Source organism: Artemia franciscana, unplaced genomic scaffold (genome assembly GCF_032884065.1).
Source record: "Artemia franciscana unplaced genomic scaffold, ASM3288406v1 Scaffold_805, whole genome shotgun sequence".
In the NCBI taxonomy this organism is placed as follows: Eukaryota; Metazoa; Arthropoda; class Branchiopoda; order Anostraca; family Artemiidae; genus Artemia; species Artemia franciscana.
Window position 1 is genome coordinate 36636 of NW_027068063.1, and position 25855 is coordinate 62490.

The 25855-nt window shown below is 36.0% G+C and overlaps 2 protein-coding genes across 2 annotated transcripts in view; both read right to left on the bottom strand.

The window, feature by feature from the left end:
* Positions 1-17654, bottom strand: part of LOC136043668 (uncharacterized protein C18orf63-like) — a 54028-nt gene extending 36374 nt beyond the window's left edge. The window contains exon 1 of the mRNA XM_065728563.1: positions 17601-17654. Within this exon, the coding sequence (XP_065584635.1) occupies positions 17601-17654 (54 nt within the window). The remainder of the gene's footprint in view (positions 1-17600) is intronic.
* A 2592-nt stretch (positions 17655-20246) lies between these two features.
* The window catches only part of LOC136043672 (uncharacterized), a 31345-nt gene continuing 25736 nt past the window's right edge, over positions 20247-25855 (bottom strand). Inside the window, exon 3 of the mRNA XM_065728567.1 lies at positions 20247-24966. Within this exon, the coding sequence (XP_065584639.1) occupies positions 23911-24966 (1056 nt within the window). The 3' untranslated portion in view covers positions 20247-23910. The remainder of the gene's footprint in view (positions 24967-25855) is intronic.

The window sequence follows — 25855 nt, forward strand, 5'->3', positions numbered from 1 at the left end:
ATATATAAGATTAGACAGATTACATAAGATTTGATAGATTACATAAGATAGATTACAAATCTTAATATAAGATTAGATTGCACAATATAATTATAGATTACATGAATTATAAATTTACTGTTGATGCTTCATATTCAAAATTGTTGGCAATCACTTAAGTAATACAGCAATTCATAGCAATTCCTCCTGGGGCTTAGTTTGCTATAGGACAGGGGGTAAATGCCTCATCCAGACTCAAGTTTGCCCCCCCCCCCAGACGTCAGTTTCTGCAAAATTTAGTTTCTGCAAAAAATCTTGTCAAAGCTAAGAAAAACCTGTATAATTCAAGTATCCAGAGAAACAGGTCAGTTTTCTTTAATATATCTTTGCCTTTATGATAATGTATGAATCATTTTCCAGTTTTCACTGTCGTTTTCACTTGATTTGGGAAAATTGGCTCAAACTATGCCCCCCCCCACAGGATTTTACAAAATTACGCCACTAAATTCCTCCGTAAAAAAAAAATTCATAATACCCTTACCGAAAACTTCTGATTTGAATAGAACAAATTAACTGATAAAAAAAATTCCCTAGTGTATTTAATGTTATAAATTTCTGATTTTTAGCGTCTACAGTTTTTGCATGATATATTTTTGAACGTCTTCTTCAAGCTTTATTAAACAAAAAAGCTTAGTAAAGTGAACCACAACCTAAAATAACCTAAAGTTTTAAAAAAAGTTTAAGAACAAAAAACAAAAAGAACTAATTATTGTAGCTTACCTAATTAGTCTATTAATTAGAATTAATCTAAATGGGAAAATAATCTAAACGGTGGATTCATCTTAATGGTAAAAGTTTGTCGCAAAAACAAATTTAGGGGAAGTTCGAAAGTGCTCAAAACCTCTCATAAATAGAGCCAGGTGGACATGAAAAGATACCATTGGAATCAACGTTAAGTAAACAGTAAAGTTAAGTATTTAAGTACAGTTAAGTACGTTAAGTGTTTAACTAGAGGCTTTCATTCCACATTTTAAAAGTCCAGAAAAATAATATTTTAGTCTATACATCACTGACGTGTATCTCTTCTTTTTTTCTCTCTACTGCTAGAAAACACTGGAACATCGTAGAGAGCTGTTTAAGGAGTCATTTAAAAGCAAGTGCTCATACTTACTTACTTATTATAAATTAGTCCTGAAATCCCAATTTTCGACCAAAAAAAAATTTTTATGAGCACTTTCCGTAATATTTTCTATATGATGTTATATTATGTTATATGGCAGCATTCAGTGCTATAGCAACTTCACATTACGGTGTCATATTAACGTAATATTATTGATGTCACCGTACAATGACCGCAAAATCATGCACGCAGCAAATAGCAATCAGAGAAGAAAAGGAAAAGAAAATCATGACAAAAAACCTGTGAACCATGGGAAAGCTCAGATTTTAAATATAACTTGATTGCTCAAGGGGAATTTACAAAAAAACTTGTAAACCATAGGAAAACTCACATTGTAAGATGTATTTGATTTTTAAGGGGGAATTTCCTAATGTTCACTAATATTAAGAAGCTTGCTTAAAACTATTCAGATTTTTTTGCCCCCACAGTTTTTGTATTATATACATCTAGTAACTTCACCATTTTAAGATATTTTTTTCAGTAAACTAACTTCAGGATCGTAATTAAATCAGAGAAATTCAGATATGAATAAATACACAATTGAAGAAAGAGAGAGGATCTTTGAAATTTATTTTGAAAATGTGCGCTCAATCATCATGGTTACATCAGTAGCTTCAACCTAGTAAAGAACGAACTAGGGCAAATAGTAACCCAAAATAATAAACAAAATTAAACTGGCGAGTGACAAAAATCGAGATTTACTTCTACCAAAAAACACCAGTAGTATCCCTTCAATTCGTCCCAAAACATCCCTGTTCCGATGAACTATTGAATTTGCTAACGCCTCGTATGCCTTCAATCAGTCCCAATAGAGCCCCATCCCAATGTGCTATTTGAGTTGCTAACCCCTCATATCTCTTCAATTGACCCCAATACAGCCTATCCCGATGTACTATTTGAGTTGCCAGCCCCTTGCATCCACCTATACTCCCCATACAACCCTATCCCGGTGTGTTATTGGAGTTGCTACTCCCTTGTATCCTGGAATACTCCGTTCAATACGCCTTCGAGATAAGAACATCTCCTGGAAAAACATGGCTAGCCAAAGACTGGTCTTAGAGATAAAAATATTTGTAAGCCAACATTAATTTGTTGACGAGATAGCACAATGGGTCCAGTTACACACATACCCCGTCGTATCTGGATGTTATTATCTGAGTTTTCGGTGATAGGAATAGTGAAATGCCAAATAGATGATATAAAAGAATGAGAATTACTCCAAGTTGCGTAATCGATTTCTCAATGGGAGTAGAATTTTACCCCCAACTTGGAACATTTTTTTTGGAACTTCAATTTTTTACCTAGATTCTTTTTTTTTGGGGGGGAGGGCTTTTTTGGTTTTTTTAGATAGACACAAACAGATGTATAAAAAGACGCATAGATAAATAGACAGACATACAAAAAGACACACAGACAGACAGAAAAAAGACACATTGACACAAAGGCAGATGGACAGACACACAAAAAGGCACATAGTTATAAAGACAGAGGAAGCAAAAAAACAGCCAGACACACAAAAAGCCACACAGAGAGACAAAAAGACACAGAGACAGACACATAAAGACACACAGACAGACAGAAAAAAGACACATAGACACACAGGTAGATGGACAAAAAGAAACGTACACACGAACTGATGGACAAAAAGACACAGACAGACACACAAACACACGGTCAGAGAGAAAAAGACACATAGACACACGGACAGACAGACAAAAACACGCAAAGAAAAACAGAGAGAGGGAACAAAAAGACACAGAGAAACACGAACAAAAAGACACAAACACACGTAGATAGACAAAAAGACGCATAGACACACAGACAGATGGACAAAAGACACATAGCCACAGATAGAATGGAGAAAACACATAAACAAACCGAAATATGGACAAAAAGACACAGGCAGACACACAAACACACGGTCAAAGAGAAAAAAGACACATAGACAAACGGACAGACACAAACACATGGTCAGAGAGAAAAAAGACAGATTGACGCACGGCCAGACAGACAAAAAGACACACAGACGGACATACAACACACAGACAGACAGAAAAAGACACACAGACAGACTGACATGAAGACACATACGAACTTAGTCCTCAAGGACTAAGCTCGTAAAGCCCCTGAAGGCAGTGTTTATGTTGTTTTTAGTTTTGATATTGCTCTTTACTGTCCTCTGAAGGGTCAGTTTCAATAATATTTCATGGATTGAATTCAATAGTTCAAGAATAGCTAGCAGGGAGGGGTGTTTTTAAATCTAATGACTGTATATGATTTACAAACACATACAATTCGGCAAATACTATTTTTCAATTTTGATATTGTTCTTTACCGTTGACCCCCTCCTCTCAGAGGGGTAAGATATGCTAGAGGCTTTGGCGTTTTATAATAAACGTTTTTATTATTCATAGAAAAACACATAAATACATAAAACATTTTTTAATTATCACCATTCATCATCCACTTGGTGTGGTCCCAATTTAAATTGCGAGTTTCATTCAAATCATTCACAAAGTTTCATTCACAAGCATCTCAAATCACTGTGGTATGCATCTTCTCGGAATGATGCCAAAAAGGCGCCTGGAAACAATTGACTGTTAGCATTTACCAAAAAATTCGACTCCAATTGAGAAACCGACAACGCAATCGACTTGGAAGAATTCTCATTCTTTTATATCAAATCAGTGGCATTCAAAGGTATCAATCACCGGAAACTCACATAATAACATCCAGATGCGGTCGGGTATGTGTGTAACTGGACCCATTGTGCTATTCCGACGACAAATTATAGTTGGCTTACAAATGTTCTTATCTCAAAGACCAGACTTTTTCAAGCAATGTTTTTCTAGGATACGTCCTTATCTCGAAGGCACAGTGACGTGAGTATAGGTGGATACAAGGGGTTGGCAACTCCAATAATACATCGAGGTAGGAGTGTATAGGGACTAACTGAAGGTATATGAGGGGTTAGCAACTCCAATAGTACATCGGGATAGGGCTGTATTGGCACCAATTGAAGGGATATGATGGGTTAGCAGCTCATATAGTACCTCATATATATCAGGATAGGACTGTATTGAGACGACTTGATGGGATAAAAATAACACCATCTCGATTAGTTTTAATAGTAAACTGATATTTAGAAAAATGAGATTTTAGAAGAAAATCCGGAAATTCCTAAAAATGGCGTTGGATCGAAACCAAAAGAACACCATTGGAATCACCATGACCGAGAACCTTTTGCAGAAAACATACAGTCACCTAGCCTTAAAAACTAAACAACCATAGGTAGCTTTTTTGTATAGGTGGAACTGATCCATCCTCTTTTTTCCTCTACTGCTAGCCCGCAGTGGTGCATCCCAGAGATCCATTTAAGAGCTTATTGTAAAGAAAATGAGTTCGTTACTATGTTTAGGACATAGAGATATCTTATAGGCACCACTGCAATGGTAAGGCCCATTCACAATAAAATTTTACTAATAACGGGTATTTCAGCTAGCATTAATTAGAGTCAATCATAATTTTCATGGAATTTTTCAGCTCATCACAAAGTTCAACAAAAAAATGATTGTGTTAGTGTAGCAATAGCTATATCTCGATATTAAGAAAACCCATTGTGAATGGGGCTTCAGACAGCAGCAGTATCCCCTTAACAAATACGACGACGCCGATGGCCGCCACTCCTTTCTTCCTTTAATAAGATCAGGAAGAAATTTAACGGCAATTCACTCCAAACACAGGTTTTATTAATTTTCTTCTAAATGCAGGTGCTTGTTACATAATCGGGAATGTTTTCTAAAAGACGCAGGTATCTGTTGCATAATAAAGAGCGTTTTTCCTTTGATGGTTTAAAAATCAAAAAGGGCCAGGAAAAAATTTAAGGGACCACTAGTGGGGGGCGTTCAAGACACCGAGCCCTGGCAAGCAATTCTACCAGGCCCCTAAAAAGCTTTTACATCCAATTCCAGCGGGGCCCTAGCTTCCGATTCTACCGGGGTCCTAGCATCTAATTTCAGTGTCAAAGCATTTTTCAAGACGTTTCAAGACATCTTTTTAAGATGTTTTAAGACATTTCAAGATGTTTCTTAAGGCATTTATATTCAAGACGTTTTTTTTCAAGTTATTTCAAGATGTTTTTGAAGACGTTTTTCTTCAAGATGTTTTTTAAAGATTTCTTTAGTTCTTATGTAATAGGGAATGTTTTAAAGGTGGCGTATTCTTGCGTAACTAGTTTCTTCAGGGCCCATGGGAAATTCCCAGTGGTAACTGATGAGGGCACAGACGTGGAGTGTTACGTAATGACGGGACATATATGAGATGTTACATAATAGCGGCGAAAGCGTGACTGTTACGTGAGGACGGCATAGATGTGGGACGTTATGTGATGACGGAACACAGATCGGATGATACATGATGACGATGCACACGTGGGATGATGCATAATACATTCAGAGATTTCATTTTCATTCTATACGTTTCGTTTTCTCCGGGAACCTTTATAATCCAAAGATTTTGTCCCAATTTGGATTCGAATTTTTTGTCCCCTCAACAGAATAGAACACTAGACAACTGTGCCAAGAAATATTTTCTAATTTTTTATTTGGGGAATACTGTCTAATAGAGACATTTCGACGAAGCTATAGATTATGTGTTTCCTATTTCTGAAATAAATTCGTATAGTGGAGAAAATCGATTACTAGAACATGGTTGCATTTGATGTACACCTGCTTGTCACAGTGCTATTAATTTTCTAACGTGACCTAGACAGGTTATCTTAGCTATTGAATTAGTGAGATGTTACATAACTTTTTATGTTTCATTGCACAAATAATTACGTATTGAATATTCATCCTGGAACAAGAAATCTAATAGACACAAAATTTTTATTGTACATACACATTTTATTAATAAAAAAATCTTGAAATCACGGAAAAAACAATTAAAACTCGACAAATGGAAAAAAAACGGGAAAAAGCTGATAGAGGATTAAAATATAAGCAAAAACAAGAGTGAACTAAAGAAAGGCGGAGGCCCTAGCAAGCGATTCCAGGAAGGGAGGGTTGTAATTAGAGGTAAATTAAAAAATTTAAGCCACATTAAGACATGTTCTTGAGAAGTCTTAATGAAAATACCTTCGTTTCTTTTGCTGTATTAGACGCACCTGCCTGTTACATTACATTAATTTAAATCTTGCTATTAGCAAAACCAAATTTTCAACGAGCCGCAAGTATTACGCTTTGTGCAGTAAAAGCCTCATAACTTACATAAATAAAAATAATAATAATAATAATAATAATAATAATAAGAAAAATATCAACTTCAAAATTCGTTTCCTCACTAGTATATGAAACACACAAACGAAGAAAAAAGGAATACTTTTTTGAATTCAATTATTTCTGAGAGGTTTTATTAAAAATGCCTCGTTTTTTAGAACCAAGACTATGCATTTCTGGCTGAAAAACGCACATTTGAATAATATTTTTCCTTTTATTTTGCATAATCTCGTTCGAGGTAAAAATTAACCCACATTAGGCGATATTTTTGAGAGGTTTTAATGAAAATGCCCGTGTCTTAGACTGAGTGTTAGATTTCAGTTCCCTTCCGTCGAAAACAAAGCTGTAGAACATTATAGTCCAATGCAATTCGCGCCACCGTCGTAAACTATGGACAGCAAACAGCACCCTCTGGTACCCTCACTATTCCAAAGGAATTTTTCAGGTATTTAAATGATAAGAGTAGGCTTTAAATCTAATGGTTCACATTTTAGCAATCCACCCCAACCGTGAAGACCCCGTGGCAATTTACGCCACCATGGGAAACTATGGATAGCACACAACACCTTCTGGGGCAAATTATTATACCTAAGGCTGGCTCAGACAATTTCCTGTAAAAACTCTGTTTAAACTAGAATCGCTCATTTAAACTTAAAGGAAAATTCTCAAAACCGTTTTCTCTAATGACACCTGGCAACTGAGACCAGCGCCGTACAATGTACCAACCCGATGAGACCCTATGGAACGCATTATCACAACTAAGGGCTTTGCAACCTTTTCCCCACAAAAATCAATTTTATAAACTAAAATTGACCATTGTTTTATTTGAACAGCAAAAATTGCCATTTTGTTGTTAGATTGCGATGTTGCATAGCGATTCCCAGCCTATAACACTCAATGGCTGGCTTGCGGCATTCTCTGGAAAGCAATATTAACCATATGGCATTTTCGGAAATTTGCCTGCAAAAATAATCCGTTCACACTAGAATCGATAGCTTAAACTTAATGAAAAACATTAAATAGCGCTTCTTCTGATGACTCCTGACAATTGAGGTCCGCGTGGCCCAATATACTAGCCTGAAGACACCTTCCGGTACAAATTATCAAACCTAATGGTTTTTCAATCCCCCCCAAAAGAAACAAATTTATAAACTAAAAATGACCGTTGTTTTTATTTGATTAGCGGAAACATTCCATTCCATTGTTTGATTGCGATGTTCCATGGTATTCCCAGCCTATGACACTCAATGGCTGGCTCGTGGGATCCTCTAGTAAGCATTATCACACATATGGAATTTTCGGGCATTTTCCTGAAAAAATGTCCGTTTACGCTAGAATCAATAGAATTACAAAATCCCCAATGGCGTTTTTTTCTGATTACTCATAGCAATTGTCAGCGGTCCATAATGAGCCAGTCCGATGACACCCTTTGGCGCACATTATCATACCGAAGGGTTTTTCAACCTTTTGTCCACAAAAAAATTCAACAGCGTAGAATTGACATTTCATTTTTAGATTGCAATGTCCCATGGCAATTCCTAGCCTTTGACAATCAATGGCTGACGCATGGTACCCTCTGGCAAGCATTGTTACAGACATGATATTTTCGCGCATTTTCATGCAAAAATATCCATTTACTAGAATTGATGATTTGAACTTAATGAAAAATTCCCAATAGCGCTTGATGACTGATGACTCCTGACAATTCCCGGCCATTGACGTTCAATGGCTGACACACGGCACAGAAAGCATTATCAGACATTGTGTATGACACTAAAATGGAATATATAACATCTTAAGAGAAATATAATGAAGTATTTTATTCAAAGTATTCACTTTTATGATGATATTCCACATGCCATGATTTCAGTCAAAATATTTATTGCATTACTTTCTCTCGTTTCTATTATTTTTGGGGTCCGCTAACAACTCCAATGTTTAGATCGCTTATTCAAAAAGTCAGAGAGGCAAGAAAAATATATTTGAGACCTAGAAACTACTACCGGGCTCATCGAAGGTCTACTAGAGTTTGAGATGGGTTAGCAGGATTTTTACTAAAGTCAAGACAGCGATGAGCTAGACTTTTGGAGCATTTTAGAGATTTTTTCTTAGATAATGATACAACTAGTTCAAAACATAGAAAAATAGTCCTTCTCGGAGAATTTTTAGAGATATTTTCTTAAAGAATGATGTAAACTTGTTCAAAAATACGAAAATGGTCCTTCTTATAGAACTTTAAAAATGATTTCCTTGAGAATAAAATAAACTTGATCAGAACATAAGATAGCAGTCCTTCTTATAGGATTTTTAGGGGTTTTCTTAGAGAATGATATAAACTAGTTCAAAACATAGAAATTTAATCCTTCTTAGAGAATTTTTAAAGATGATTTCTTATAGAATGATATAAAAATGTTCAAAACATGAAAAAACAATCCTTCTTAGCGAATTTTTACACATGTTTTCTTAGAGAATGATAAAAACTTGTTCAAAGCATAGGAAAAAGTCCTTCTTAGAGAATGTTTAGATATGTTTTCTTAGGGAATGATATAAACTTGTTTGAAACATAGGAAAGTAGATATTCTTAGACGATTTTTAGATTTTTTCTCACAGAATGATATAAACTTGTTCCAAACATGGGAATATAGTCCTTCTTAGAAAATTTTTTGAGATGTTTTATTAGAAAATGATATAAACTAGTTCAAGAAATAGGAAACTAGTCCAACTTAGAGAATTTCTACAGATGTTTCTTAGAGAATGATAAACACTTGTTCAAAATATAGGAAAATAGTCTTTCTTAGACAATTTTTAGCGGTATTTTCATTGAGAATGATATAAACGTGTTTGAATTTAGGAAAATAGTTTTTTTCCAATTGCACCCAGAGGGTGCAATTGGGCTCGCAAATTGTTCCAAGCTGACCTCAATTTCCAGGAGTCATCAGAAGAAACGCTATTGGGGTTTTTCATTGATTTTAAACGATCTATTCTAGCGTAAACGGATAATTTTTGCAGAAAATATCCAAAAAAGCCATATGTGTAATAATACTTCCCAGAGGATACGACGAGCCATTGAGTGTCGTAGGCTGGGAATTGTGATTTTTCGCAATTCACGATTTTCCGCAGTTCAAGTGGGAACTCTTCATTAAGTTTAAATGATCAATTCTAATGGAACGGATGTTTTTGCAGGAAAATGTCTGAAAATACTTTAGATATGATAAACTGCGCCAGAAGGTGTCTGTGCGATCCGTAGTTTGACAGGGTGGCGTGAATTGCTATGGAAGGCATCGCGTTGGGGGGGGGGTGGAATCCCAAAACACAAAGCATTAAATTTAAAGCATTTTTTATCAAATATCTGAAAAATGCCTTTGGGATTAGAGTGCCAGAGGCTGTGTGCCAACCATAGTATACCACAGTGACATGAATTGCCTTGAACTAACATGTTCAACAGCTTAAAGTTAAGCTGAGGGGTGTTAAAAGACATTTTGACCGAGGGGGGCTGGAATCTAATACTCAGTCAAAGAAACATGATATTTTTGTTAAAAGCGCTCAAAAAATCTCTTATTGTGGTTTAAATTTACCTCTAACGAGATTATGCGAAATAAAAAGAAGAATATTGTTCAATTATGCGCTTGTCAACCAGAAATACATATTCTTGACTCGAAGATCAAAGCCATTTTCATTAAAACTTCTCAGAAATAACTGTACGTAAAAAAGTGTTTCTTTTTTCTTCGTTTGCGTGTTTCATCTATTAGCGAGAAAACGTATTGAGAAGTCGAAATTTATCTTATTACTACTATTGTAAGAAATAGGGCTCTGCTGCATAAACCGTAATACTTACGGTTCATTCGAAATGGAATCTTGCTAATAGAGATTTAAATTAATACAATGTAACAGGCAGGTGCGTCTAATAAAGCAACAGAAACGAAAGTATTTTCATTAAGAGCTCTCAGAAATATCACTTAATATTACTTGAACTTACTTGTAATAACAAGTCTTCACCCCTAACCCATAGAATTGTTTGCAGGGGCCCCTACCTTTCTTTGATTCACGCTTGTTTTTGCTTATATTTTATCCTGTATCAGCTTTTTGCACGTTTCGTCTTTCGGTTTATTGAGTTTTAAGTACTTGTTCTGTGATTCCATGATTTTATAATGCTTTTTATGGCACTTTGTATTAACCAAGTGACATATAGCGATCGCAAATGCTGTCGGACGGTCTGTCGGTCGGTCTGTATGTCCCGGTTTTACTAGTTTAGGCACTTCCAGATAAGCTAGGACGATGAAATTTGGCAGGCATATCAGAGACAAAACGAAAATAAATTAGAAATAGTCATTTCCCCGATTCGACCATCTAGGGGTGTGGGGGGACGGTTAATTCGGAAAAATTAGAAAAAATGGGGTATTTTTAACTTACGAATGGGTGATCTGATCTTAATGAAATTTGATATTTAGAAGGATATCGTGTCTCAGTGCTGTTACTTTAAATTCCGACTGGATCCGGCGACATAGGGGGAGTAGGAGGGCGAAACCTAAAATCTTGGAAAACGCTTAGAGTGGAGGATTCGGGATGAAACTTGGAGAGAAAAATAAGCACAAGTCCTAGATATGTGATTGACATAACCGGAACGGATCCGCTCTATTTCGGGGAGTTGGCGGGAGGGTTAATTCTGTAAAATTTGAAAAAATGAGGTATTTTCAACTTACGGAGGAGTGATCAGATTTTAATGAAATTTCATATTTAAAAGGACCTTGTAACTTAGATTTCTTATTTTAAATCCCGCCCGGATCCAGTGTCACTGGGGGGAGTTGGGGTGGGGGAAAACCGGAAATCTTGGAAAAGGCTCAGAGGGGAAAGATCAGGACGAAACTTGGTGGGAAGAATACGCCAAAGTCCAAGATACGCAGCTGACATAACTGGACCGGATCCGCTCTCTTTAGGGGAGCTGGAGGGAGGGTAATTCGGAAAAATTAGAAAAATGAGGTATTTGTAACCCACGAACAGGTGATCGGACCTTAATGAAATATGATGTTTAAAGGTATTTTGGGCTTCAGAGCTCTTATTCTAAATTCCGACCAGATCCAGTGACATTACGGGAGTTGGAGGGGGAAACGGAAATCTTGGAAAACGTGAAAACTGGGGTATCTTTAACTTACGAATGGGAGACAGAATCATAAAGAAACTTGATATATCGAAAGATTTTATGTTTCAGATACTCCATTTTCAATTCGAATCGGATCCGGGGACATAGGGGATTGGAGGGGGGAACAGAAATCTTGGGAGCCGAAAATCTTGGAAAACGCTTAGAGTGGAGAGATCGGGATGAAAATTGATGGGAAGAATAAGAACAAGTTCTAGATATGTAATTGACATAATTGGAACCGATACGCTCGCTTTGGGGGATGGGGGGCGTTAATTCAGAAAAATTAGAAAAATTGAGGTATTTTTAACTTAAGAACTGGTGACCAGATCTAATTTGATATTTAGAAGGTACTCATGTCTCAGCTCTTATTTTAAATCCCGAACAGATCTGGTGACATTGGGGGAGTTGGAGGGGGAAGCCAGAAATCTTGGAAAACCGTTGGAAATCTTGGAAATGTCATATATAAGCGATTGACGCAACCAGACTGGATCCGCTCTCTTTGGGGGAGTTAGGGGGGTCCAATGCTTTGGCGAGTTTGGTGCTTATGGACATACTAGGACGATGAAAATTGGTAGGCGTGTCAGAGACCTGCACTAATTGACTTGATAAAGTTTTCCCTGATTCGACCATCTGGGGGGCAGAAGGGAGAGGAAAAATTAGAGAAAATTAGCTATTTTTAAGTTACGAGTGTGTGATCGGATTTTAATGAATTTTGATATTTAGAAGGACCTTGTGTCTAAGATCTCTTATTTTAAATTTCGACCGGAATTAAGCCTTTGATTTTCCTTCTAAATCAATCTATTGATTCTTAGAATTTTGCTAGAGCTCATGCCATATGAGCTCTTGGCTCTTGGCTCTTCCGGCCTCATTACAAGTGCCACGTGAGCTCTTAGCTCTTGTTATTAATAAAACTTGTATGCACAATAAAAGTATGTATCTTTTAAATTGTTTGTTCCAGGACAAATTTTCAATACTTAATCATTTACACAATGACACACATAAAACGCATCGAAAGAAAATGTAATCTCTTAAAGTATTATGTAACATCTCATGTGTTCATCGTCATTAAGTAACATCCCACGTGTGCGCCGCCACTACGCAACATCGCACGTGTGTGCCGTCATTATGTAACGCCCCAAGTGTGTTCCCTCCTCAATTAAAAGTGGAAATTCCCCACAGACTCTGAAGAAACAAGTCACACGAGAATACTTCATCCTTAACACAGGTAAACAGTTCTTACTAGCTGTTGGGGCGGCGCTTCGCGCCACCCCAACACCTAGTTGGTGGGGTGCTTTGTGCCCCCCAAGCCCCCCCGCGCACGTAAGTAGTTACGCGCCACATTAGTTCCACGCCATTGTAGTTGTGTTCCTGTGTCCCACCTGTGAATATAGATATATATATATATATATGTTTTTAACTACGAAAAATTTGCGAATATACAACATTCTTCGCTGTCCCATTGTCTGTGCATATAAATAGATTGTCAGGTTTACCTACTCTTGAACATGCAATATATAATTGTCCATGGGAAAAACAATCTGTATTCAGATCTATACCTCATTATTCTAATGATTGTCCTTGAGCTTTGTTGATGGTGATTGCTAATTGAACATTCCCTGTGTTGCCGTCGTCATTTATATATCCCCCTGTGCCTTTCTCTTTGAGTGTATTGGTAGTCATTTATATTCCATGTGTACCGGTCGTCATTTGTGTCCCGGTGTTTTTTCTTTTTAGTTTTTTACCTTTTTTATTTTTTCCTTTTTTTAAAGTTTTTTTCTTTTTAGCTTTTTTCTTTTTTTAGCTTTTTTCGCGCCATATTAGTTACGCGTCATTGTAGTTGTGTCCCTGTGTCCCACCTGTGAATATAGATAGATAGATATATGTTTTTAACTACGTAAAATTTGCGAATATACAACATTCTTCACTTTCCCATTGTCTGTGCATATAAATAGATTGTCAGGTTTACCGACTCTTGAACATGCAACATATTTGTCCATGGGAAAAACAATCCGTATTCAGATCTATACCTCATTGTTCTAATGATTGCCCTTGAGCTTTGTTGATGGTGATTGCTATTCGAACATTCCCTGTGTCCCGGTCTTCATTTATATATCCCCCCTGTGCCCCCCGGCGTCTCCGTTGTAGTTGTGTCCCGGGCGTCATTTATATTCCCTGTGTCCCGGTCGTTATTTGTGTCCCGGTGTCCCAGTCTGCAATTTCTCTTTGAGTGTCCCGGTCATCATTTATAATCCCTGTGTCCCGGTTATCATTTGTGTCCCGGTCTGTAATTTCGTCAGTCGACAAACATGACGTCAGTCGACAAACAACTTCATGACGACATACAGCTCAATCCTTATAATGACTTCAGTCGACAAACATGATGTCATTCGACACACAAACATGACGTCCGTCGACAGACACACAAACAAACAACTTATTTTTATATATATAGATTATGTAAGAACTAAAGAAATATTGAAAAACGTCTTGAAAAAAGTCTTAAAAAGGTTCTGAAATGCACTGAAACGTCTTGAAAAAACACGTTGAAGAAAAATGTTTCACAAAGTCTTGAAAAAACACCTTAAAAAAATGTCTTAAAAAACGCCTTGAAAATCACCTTGAAGAAAAACGTCTTGAAATGCCTTGAAACGTCTTGACGGTGAAATTGGATGCTAGGGCAACGGTGGAATTGGATGCTAAAGGCCCCTGTTGGAATTGACTGCTAGAAACCCGGTGGAATTGCCCAGTAGGGCTCCATTGGAATTGGTTGCTAGGAAACCCCCTCCCGCTGGAAAGGCTTGCTAGAGGCCCCGTGGAATTGCTCTCTAAGTTTCGGCATCTTAAAGGTCCCCCACTAGCGGACCCTGAAATTTTTTTACCTAGCCCTTGCAGGTTTTTTAAACAATCAAAGAAAAAAGACTCTCTATCATGTAACAGACACCTGCCTCTTTTAAACATTCACTATTACGTAACAAGCACCTACATCTCGAAGAAAATTAATAGCACCTGTGTCATGAGAGAATTGCCGTTAAACTTCTTCGTGCTCTTGAATCATTAAAGGAAGAAAGGAGAACCGGAAATGGGCGTTGTCAGATTTGTTGAGGGGATACTTCTGATATCATCTTGCTATGACTTCAATAATTAACTGATGATATTTCTCAACCCAGGCAAGGCTGTTCAGTACCTACGCCTGAAAGTACTGAAAATCTGCGGCGTAGCATTGAGGGTAGCCCAATCATATCCATGATTAAGTCACAAGATTACGTCAAACTAATTCCCATTTATAAACAAAAAATAAATTCCAATATTTAAACAAGGAAATCAAAAAGAATAAATAGAGTACACTCAATTACATAAAAATACTTTTATCGGAGATTTTAACTTGGGTCTTGACACTCCTTTAGTGTAGCAAATATGAGCTTGTTTCTGGGTAGAGTTACACTTTTTGGTGCTTGTGTACATAATGGTACACTCTCAAGAAAAAACCGGTTTTATCTGTCCTTATTAAGAGACAATTAGCATACGCTCAGTGGAAAACAAGCAAAGGATGACATAATACGTTAGATTTATACAACTTGGACTGTATATTTTCATATTGGGGGGGGGGGTAAAGTATTTTTACAGCGTGGAGTTATAAAACCATTCTTACTTCTTAAAATACAAAATAACTGTAGCTAAAACATTTTGCATGCACACCCACTATACTTTACGTATTTTGTTTCTTTATTCCATAATTGCAGATATATTTTATTTCAAAAAGCAAAGTTAATTATCATTTTTAAAGTTTCTCTGCAACATTTATGCCTCAAAACCGTTGTATTACCAAGATAGGCCTGGATTTCATAATAATTCCTTCCACACTAAAACTAACCCAATAGTCGTGTTAGTTTTAAAAACTAAAACTTGCTTGCGATGAAAAATTTTTGCTTAGACTTAGAATAACACATTGCAGTTTTTTAACAACAAGATCATTTGTTTAGAGAGAGAGAAAGAGAATTGAAAACAAAGAAACAATGCATAAGAAAAATACCAATATACCTAAGGGCTTGTACGGTAGATCTTATCACTCCCTTGAAAAATTAAGTAAAAACAAGTTTTTTTTCAACTGAAAGTAAGGATCAACATTAAAACTTAAAACGAACAGAAATAAATCCGTATATAAGGAGGCTGCCCCCTCCTCAATCCCTCGCTCTTCATGCTTAAGTTTTTTAAGTATTTTTAAAAAAAGCTTCGTATTCCATTTATACGGTCCTTGTGTTTCAGGAGTCGTTCTTAACGTATTTGGACAGAAGTCCTGGGGACAAAAAGAATAAAAATTCTTAAGATAAAAATGGCAAAAAAATATCAAAACTAAGAATACTATAAAAAATGTGTGGATAAGTTGAATAAGAAAATTTAAATATAACAGTTTTTTCTCTCTTTTTTTAATGTCATCACGCTAAGAAGAAAAATTACGATCATATCCCCAACGGAAAGATAAAGGATGCGTGTTTATTTGTTGTTGTTTTTTTCTGGGGTTTTCCCCAGGACCCATCGTACCGAACCAACCCTGGAATATCGGGATGGTTTGGGAAGTTCTAGTGCCCTTTTTAAAAGACCAAAAAGATTATAGGGCAACTAGCCCCCTTCACATTTTGATCAGCAGAGCTGAAAGTTCCAGTAACTATGCCTTTGGGGTAACATACTCCCCATAGCTCCCGTAAAAAGGGCCGTAATTTATGGAATTTTTCCACTGTTTACATACAAATACATTTCAGGGGGGAGTTTCTGGAATTTTGCACGGCATCCGAGGGGAAAGCAGCTTCCGAGGGATGAACTTTCCACTGATTGAAACCGAGTGAAGTTTCCGGGTGAAATTTACATTGAGGGATTTGCCAGAATTCGTATGCGAATTCTGGTGATTCGCATACGAATTCTGGAAATATTTCGATACGTGATCGAAATATTTAGACTTTTGTGCCTGTTTTTGCTGTCTAAATAAATGGATTTATCGCCATTTGAATGTTTATTTGTTCGTCACAAAAAGGCAGTGCGGTCTGAGAAAATGCAACCTAATTTAAGGTGTTACGTCAAAATGTTACGTCATGTTTATGGGGAAATGAGACCAACCAAGTATACAACCATAAACTCAACATTTCCTTTGCAATTTAGAAGGCATAGAAGAGTTTTTCACCTTCACTGGAAATTTATTTTACAATAAATTACATTTATATTATAAATTAAAAAATAAATGAATTTATTTTACAATCCCGTCAAATAAATTTATTTGGAAATTGTTGATGCAGCAATGCTATTCGACCAAACAGACAACAGCCCCCAGGTAAATCATCTTTGTTGCCTACTTTTCCTGCGGGATCATGGAGGAGAGTTGAAGGGTCCCAATAACTTATAAATAGCATTTGTTTAGTTTATGGCATCTTTATAGATTTTAATGTGTTTAATGCTACAGTTTGTAGGCATCGAAGATTGCAATAATGTTGTTCTTCTTCAACAGCACATTTCTTTGTTCTTCACTGTCTTTTTTTACACTTTCTGATACTCGCTTTCGCATATCTGCTAACCCTACAATTCTTTGTTCTTCACTTTCATTTTTTACCCGTTCTGATTCTTGCTGCTGCTTATAATTCTCACAGCTGATTATCTCCTATTTGCATATTTCTTTGTTCTCGATATTGTATGTTTTCTAACCACACGTTTTTTGTTCTTCATTTTCGTTTTGATTCCTTCTGATCCTCATTTTCTTGTATCTTGTAACTGCATATTTTTTGGGGTTCTTCATTTTCGCTTTCGAGTCGTTGTGATTCTCACTGCCACTTATATTTTAGCTACATATTTCTATGTTCTTCAGTTTTATTTTGACTTACTCTAACTGTCGTTTTCGCTACTATTCTTACTACATATTTCTTTGTTCTTTAGTCTTCTTTATCACTGCTTGAGATTTTTTTTTCAATGCCTTTTGCCTTAGTTGCTTCGTTTGGTCTTTTTACTTATGATGGTCTAGACTGTTCATTATCACCCATACATTTACATTTCTCGGGTCGTTCTCTTGATCTTGTCTCATTTTATGATCCAGTTTGTTCATACTGAGCTTACGTTTTTTTCCTCTTTTGTTCTTTTTTCCTCATTATGTGATTGCACTAATGTACGTTTGTGTCCCCTAGGTATTATGAAACTAGTAAAAGTGCCTTTTGAAATTTACGTCACCTAACATAGGCGCATGAATTTGCATGTTTCTAAATTTTGTTCTGTTAATCCTTCTAAAACGGTTTTAAAATATATGTTCCTTACTTCTTCACTTTCAATCAACATAATTACGAAACTATTACTCTATCCTAATTCATTGTTGATATCAGACAGTTTTTTTTTTTCTGTTTTATTGGTTTTAGCCTTGAAAACGATTTCTTCCCAGATGCAACGTTTACCGGAATTGTTAAGAACATTTAAGATTTCAAAAATCAAGCGTTCATTTTGATGTTAGCGCAGAACCCTTTCAAACACAGGGCCCGATTGGGTCCAATAATTCCAAACACCCTTTATTTGGTCCTGGCTGGACTGTTCTACTATGTTGAACAAAATGGCTATCTCAAAATTTTGATTGAATGTGATTGGAAAATGAATGGGCTTGGAATGAGCGCTGCTTACCCTCCAATCTCTTTTTACTCTTAAAAAGGGCACTAGATGCATATAAGTTTTTTCGTTTAATGGAGACTCCCCCTAAACGCTACCTAAAATTTTCTCCTTAATACCCGTAGCGTCATTTGTTACAGTAACTGTATTGGTAGTATTAATAGTATAGGTATTGCCTTTTAATGATTTAAACATCATTTTCATCAAGTCCTGGAAGTGCCACGTTAATACAATTAGTCGTTGCTACGACCTAGCTGATATATCCTTTTGATAACCTGAATATTTATATGTTTTTGTGATTTTTTCCTAATGCTCTTAGCTTTACAAGTAGTTGCAATAGAGATAGTAGTTGAAGTAGCAGAAGTAGTAGTAGTGGTAAACGTAGGTAGTAGTATTAGTAGTAGCATGCACATATTGCCTTTTGGTCAATTGATCTTCCCCTTTAAGTATTTTCTGAAAGTTACAATTTAATACTCAAATCGATTCTTGAGACACGCGCTTTTTGACAGCGTGCATACACAAAGCGTCTTTTGATCTACTTCAAACTTCCCCTCAATATTTTTGATGTATTAGTGTGGTTGAAGTAGTAGTAGTGGAAGCAGTAGTAGTAATAGAATACCCTTCGTCCTTTTGGAAAGAGAAGGTCAAACATGCATATCTTTCTCAATTACATATACTGTATGTAGGCTAAACAGTAAACGAATTGCCTAACAACCCTTGTTCTGGGGACTGTAAAGGAATTGTCACCCCCAAAGGCATAATTACAGGATTTTTCAACTATGCTGAAGAAAATAAACGTCTCAAAATATTAATTGGAAGTTTCTTTTGCAAAAACAATGGTAGCGGTAGAGGGGCTGGTTGCCCTTAATTCCCTTTGAATCTTAAAAAGATCATTATAACTTCCAATTTCTAAGCAAATGACCCCTATCGAAAGTTTATACGGCCAACCACTCTATAAAGACCTTATATGCCTTCCGGGCATAACTAATAACCATTGCCCCTAGGTTTTGGGGGGCTTATGTCAACCAAAAATTAAATTTTCAGGAAGTCCAAGAAGATGCTGTATAACCATAAAAACGCATTTTTTGAAAAGAAGGAACAGGAAAATGGAAGAAAATAATAATAAAGAAAAAGAAATGAAGGTGACATTTGTGTGCACAGACAATTTTTCGCCCCTTTATTAGAAAAAAAACCTCTTTTTTGCGGGAAAAATTTGCTACAGTAGTATTAGGTTTCCTCAAAATTGTTACTGGCAGAAAAAAGTATTACCCGTGGCAAGTAGCAATCATGACGATAAGCTACTGAGAGACTAAAAGGTTAATGTTTTCATATTGGAGACCCATTCATATTCTTGACTCAAAACGAAGACATATTTCTGGACGTGCCAGAAATCGCTCTATAGAATTTTAGTGTACTACTCCTAATATGTCTAGTGAACAGGTATTTTTAATCACTGATTATTTCGTGCGAAAGTAGTATGCCCGGACAATAACCAAACGAGGGGAATGCACAGTTTTTAAGTGATAAGATTTAAAGCTTGAACAACTGATGTTATAATTAACTTTTTGATAATAAGCCAAAACTTTAAGCTTTAACCATCAAGTGTTCGGGAAACAGCTGTTTTAACAGCTCTTTTTTTAATGAAAACAGCTGTTTTCTGTTTTTACAACAACAAAAAAACAGAACAGAAACAGAAACAGGTCTTCTGTTTTTTGTTGACCCGTACTGTTTCTGTTCTGTTTCATTTAAGCCATGTTAATTTTTTTTATTATTTCTTTAGAAAAACAGAACAGTGCCCATGCTTAGAGGCAATACCTTTCATATACGAAATAATTTCTGTTCATTTCTAGTTCTGATGTTGCTCCTTAATTTCAGTTGAAAAAGTTGTTGTTGTTTTTTTTATTTAATTACTTACAGATAGTGTTGTTTTTTTTAACAGGAAACGTAAGGAACAAGCTTTTTAAAGAAAAGTAAAGAGCTAAATTAAACCAAAAATGAGCAGAAATTAAGTCAAATAATCTTCAAAGTAAAAAACTATGGAGTCAAATAAAAAAAAAACATTTTTTTCCATGAAAAAGACTATGTCAATAAAAAACGAACAGACATTGATTTTTTTTAAAAATTCCACAAAACACGTTTGCCAAAGAATAGTAAAAAGCTCCGTTAAGTCAAAGAGGAGTAGAAATAAACGCAAATAATTTTCCAAGCGTAAAACTACCACAAATCACCATCAATAAATAATTGAAACCCAAAACAAATAGTTTTACACTTGGAAGATAAGAAAAACAAACTCGTAGAATTTGACAAAGCTTTCGTCCGTAAAAAGTTAAACAAAAAGAATTTGCTGGTTCCCAAAGCCATCTATCCTTTCAAAGGATAGCTAAATATTCTTAAACTTTTTGATGCCACATGTTTTCAGCTTAATTTTGATGATTTTTCACCTACATTTTTTGTCTTCTTTTTTTTTAATTTGGCAACCGCTACTGCCAAAAAAAGCCCAAGTTCATATGGAAGACTTTCCAACAAAAATGATTTGGGTTTTCTTAAAGTTTTTAAGATACTTTTGGTGTGTAAATTCCACTTTTTCGCTTTCCTTAGCACTTCTCAACGAAACTAAAAAAGGACAAAACTCAAATAAAATTCTCAAATTTGGAAAAACTTATTTTCCACGGGAGGAGGGGGGTGAATTTTCACGGGGGTTATTTTCCGCGGTGGGTTAACGCCTATAACCATCGTAAAGACCCAGTGGGCTTAGAACATCGGGAGAGGGCTCGTTGTAACGGAAATTATAAGTTCGAGTACCCTGTTTAAGAAACCAAAATATTGGAGGGCGACTAGACCCCCTCCAACGCCACTTTTTCCCAAATCGTCCGATCAAAATCCTGATATATCTATTTTGTTCAGCATAGCCGAAAGGCCCAATAACTATCTCTTTAGAGATAATAATACCCCCGACAGCCCCTGGGGAAAGGTCTTTCAGTTAGAAAATTTACCCATTGTTTACGTATAGTATTTGTTATTCGAAATTATGCATACACTTTTCGGGTGGGGGGAGGACGAATTTTCTGCTGGGCGATTTTACATGGGGAGAATTTTCCATGGAGAGGAAAGTTTCCAGGGGGTGAGCTTTTCAGGGAAATTTTTTACTGGGTGAATTAGCCAGAATTCCTGTACGGAATTTCTTTATGTCTTGCCTTCTCTTTATCGACTCAATTATGCGCGTGGAGTGAATTTTCACCAGGATTGAACTGTCCAGAGGATATTTCCCTGGGAAGTGGTATTTTTCCGTGGAGGTGGAGCTTGATTTCCTGGCGTTATTTAAAGAACGATCAGAAACTAACTTTTTTTAAAATTAGTTTTTTCAACTGAAAGTAAAGAGCAACAATAAAACTTAAAACGAACAGAAATTATTAGGTATATGAGGAGGTTGCTCCTCCTCAACACCACGCTCTTTACACTAATACAGCGTTTCCTAAACTGGGAGGCATACTTCCCTAGGGAGGCACGGACTAGTTTAAGGGGGGGGGTGTGAATAATAGCCTGGACAGACAAAAAATTAAATGAAATTAAAGTATGCAGTCAAACGCTCCTCCTCCATCCCAATACATTCAAAGTCTCCATCTTTACACCTCCTAAGAAGTTCCAATTTCCGTTAAATCCTTCCTTACGAGCTCCTCCCACCCAGTCGGGACGAAGTACTTTTCTTTTGGTCCTAGATGGTTGGCCGAAAAGAAAAATCTTTGAAGATCTGCCATTTTTCATCCGCAGAACGTGTCCTAGCCATCTCATTATAGCCCTAGAAGAACTAAATCGACTAATTCGGCAAACCGCAGCCTAAGAATATGCTTTTTTCATCCTCTTCACAGACAAATCATCAGACCCTCCCGCCCCTAAAAATTTTAAACATGTCCACTTGCATTATTTGACTATTTACTATTTCCATTCACTAGGACTTCCTAGTTTTGCTTCACAGGAATAGTAGTAGTAGTAACAGAAATTAACAAAATGACGTCATAACTTTCAAATCTATGACAGAAGAGAGTTCATAAAGTCATATGTTCATGGCGTCATCACATGTTACATGACGTCATGGCATATGTTTATATGCATATTTATATATAAAAAATAAACTGTGTGACCTTTTTCAGTCTAATATTGGCCTTCCTTGTGCAAATATATTTCAATTATAATGGTTGTTTGTTATGAAGTAGATTTCGTCAATTTATGGGCACTAGTAAAGACATTAAAATTAACTACAAATATGCGTGTCCGATTGCAAAACGATGACTCTGGTCAAACATTTTCATATTAATTGCTGGCAATTGGAAACGGAAAGCTCCCAGTAGACTCAATTTCAGGACGTATACAACTACCTGCTGAATTCTGTAATTTAGTGACGTCCAAAAATGAATTGATTGAAAAAGTATTTCCGAATATTAGGTGAAGGCATTCCCAAATCCTGAAGAGGTTTGTTTGCCATACATACGCACAAATCTTCTATAATAACTAAAGTGTAGTTTAAGTTGTAGTTAAGTGTAGTTAAGTGTAGTGATACAGCGCTATTTTTAACACGGATTTACATTAAGGTTTCATAAAGTGTTTGTTAGCTGCGCGAGTGATAGTCGATGGAAATGGGACATTGAAATAACGACCTAAATGGTCGCCACATGTATGATCAGGGTCAACCCTGTATTTCTCATAAGGGTTGACCAAATTGTTTTTCCTTTTATTTGTTTTTTATGTTCTATCACTTATTTTTTCTTATTTCTTAATGTTCTATTACCTATTACTTATATATTCTTTTACTTTAGTTTAGTTTTCTTTTCCGTTGATAAAAGCTTCCGGACGTGAAGGAGAAACGTTCGGAACTTTCTTATTTGAAATACTAAACCTGTTTTTATATTTTTATTCGTTTTAGTTTTAGACGAAGTTTCAAAACTTTTATAGGACAAAGAAAAACCTAAACAAAAAATTAATGTATAATATTCCCATTTTGACTATTAAACAAATCAATGGGAAGGCCACCAATTTGACTGGTATCTCCACATTTCGCTACCTAACTTCAATTTAGCTTCGGCATCGATCTAGTAAGTATTCCCTATATTAAATTTATTAAACTTGGCATGAGAAGTAAAAGTTAAAAAAAAACACCAAAAATCAAATGACAGCATAATTTCTATGGAAGTGGATATGAGGCAAACTCGTCATAGCAAGTAAAAGTAAAAAAAAAACTAAAACCAAACGACAGCATGATTTTCTAAGGCAGCCTACATGAGTCTAACTTGTAGAAGTTTTTCAAACTCGTCAAAGAAGTAAAAGTAAAAATTAAAAAAAATTAATGAAACCATAGTTTTGTATGGCAGCGTATAAGAGGAAGTTCATTAATGTTTCGTCAAACTAGTCATAAGAAGTAAAAAACGCTACAAATCAAATGGCGGTAAAATATTTGTAAGGAAGGCTGTATGAGTCAAACTTGTCAAATCCGTCATAAGAAGTAAAAGGAAAAAAAAAATACCAAAAGTCAAATGACCCGATAATTTTGTAAGGCAACACACATGAAACAAACTTACCAAACTTTTGTCAAACTATTTTGCAAGCTATAATGTAGAAGATGATTCGAATAGACAAATCTATTAATTCGATATAAAATCAATTAGTTTGTCACTAAATCAAATTAACAATAAATGCAAACAAACTCTGACATAGAAGAATCAATCGTATTTTAAGGAAGTATAGATATAGATATCATCGATTCCAATATTCTTATATTGGAATTGTCGACCACAACTACCACTGTGGATCTTGTCATCGAATCTCTCAAGTTTATATAAATGATTCCCACGTTGACAACGATGAACACCATTACAACGCGTTGAATAGTGGTACGGAGGGGTGGATTCAAAACCACAATCAGAACAAGTTATTTGCCCATTTTGGCAATTCAATTCCCTATTGGCAATTCTTTTAACGTAACCTTGTACAGTTATTTCAAACATTAGCTTAAAACCCTGAAACTTCTTGTTTAAGGATAGAGATTCAAGCATCTCTAGCACTTCAGACGTAGAAAATTTACGTACGTCGATCATTCCCAGAATTTCTACAGCAGTGGCAGATCTTTCCTCGGAATTTTCTGAAACCCACTCATAAAAACAGCTCAAAAATGCATTCCATCTTTCAAATTTCATTTTTATCAAAGAAGCGCACACAAAATTTGAAAGATAAAGAAAATCATGGATATCAAAATCCACAATGAAATCTGGAACTTTTTTCCCTTTCACCAGAATCGTAGCTATCTCAATTATAGCTCTATTCTTCTGGGCCTTGCAATTGTAATCCGTAAAAATGAGCTCAAGTGCTTGCAAGTCATTTTCCGCAATGAATTTATCAAGCAAGTGTTCCGCCATTGCTTCTGCCATTGCTTCTTTGATTCCAAGAAAATTGTATTTCTCAATAACATAACTAAACGCTGCCTCGTTAATTACACTCATTTCAGGGACTTCCCCTTCATTGTAATACCCAATAATGGCTTTCATTGCGTAGAAATCGACGTCATCTGCCACAACGACGTTCGTTTGGTATTCTAGCATGTCGTGATCAAACATATTGCTGAATACGTCACTTGTTGCAGTTAAAAGACTCTTCTGGACCAAAATTTTCCCATTTTTGCATTGAATTGTAATTGTTGGACTATTTTCTAGATTCAGATTTTCCAAAATTGCAGCAAGAGTTGGCGCAAAGCTCACCATTTTGAATTGTTGCGAGGGCTCCTGGAAGAAAAGCAAAAACTTTCAGGAGGATCTGAGACGAATTTTTCATCGCGTTTGCCTTATGCCCCCTCTTTCCAATGAATTTTCTACCCCCTCTCCTGCGTTCCCCTTCCCAATTCTAAATTTAATGTCTATTTGAATCCCTAAACAATCCCTGAAACTTTGAAGCGAACCTGCAAACCGTTCCAGATACATTCCATATGGGGTATTTGGATAAGATGAATACACATAGTGATTTAAGCTCCACTTGGCCCTTCAAAACCCCCTTGACCTTTTAATTTTATCTCCGAGTAATTTTTAAAATATTTCGGAAGAGCTAATTTTATAATCTGTCTACAGATAAATTCATTGATTTACATCTGTCCAGTCCATCGAATCAAATTTTCAGATCAACTTGTCACACCCCTAAGAACCCCCTAAAAACTTCAAATTAGCCCAGCGAACGATCCCTAAGAGTTCTAGACTGATTGACCAAGCAACGACATGTATTCCCATCATATTTACGAATACAATTTTATTTTTCAGAAATTAGAGTGATTGCAACAAGGGCTGTGGCGTCACATTGACCACGGAGACATTCTTATTAGAATTTTCTTCTATTTTCATGAAAATAACTCTCAGAATTTTGATAAAGTAAAAAGGTATTGTAGGGGCGCCCGGGGACAAAAAGGACACGTCAGATCTAATTACCCTTCAATCCTTTTTGGCCTGGAAAAAGGTCATTAGAACTCTTAATTTCCTAGAGATGGAACCCTTTCCCCAGCTTCTACAATGGTGCCTTCCATACGAAGTAGTCATAGAAAAATAACTGAAAAAATAATAATTAGGAGGCATAGTCTGCTTTACAGAGACAACGCTAAGGTGTTGCCGCTATTCCCCAAACATTACT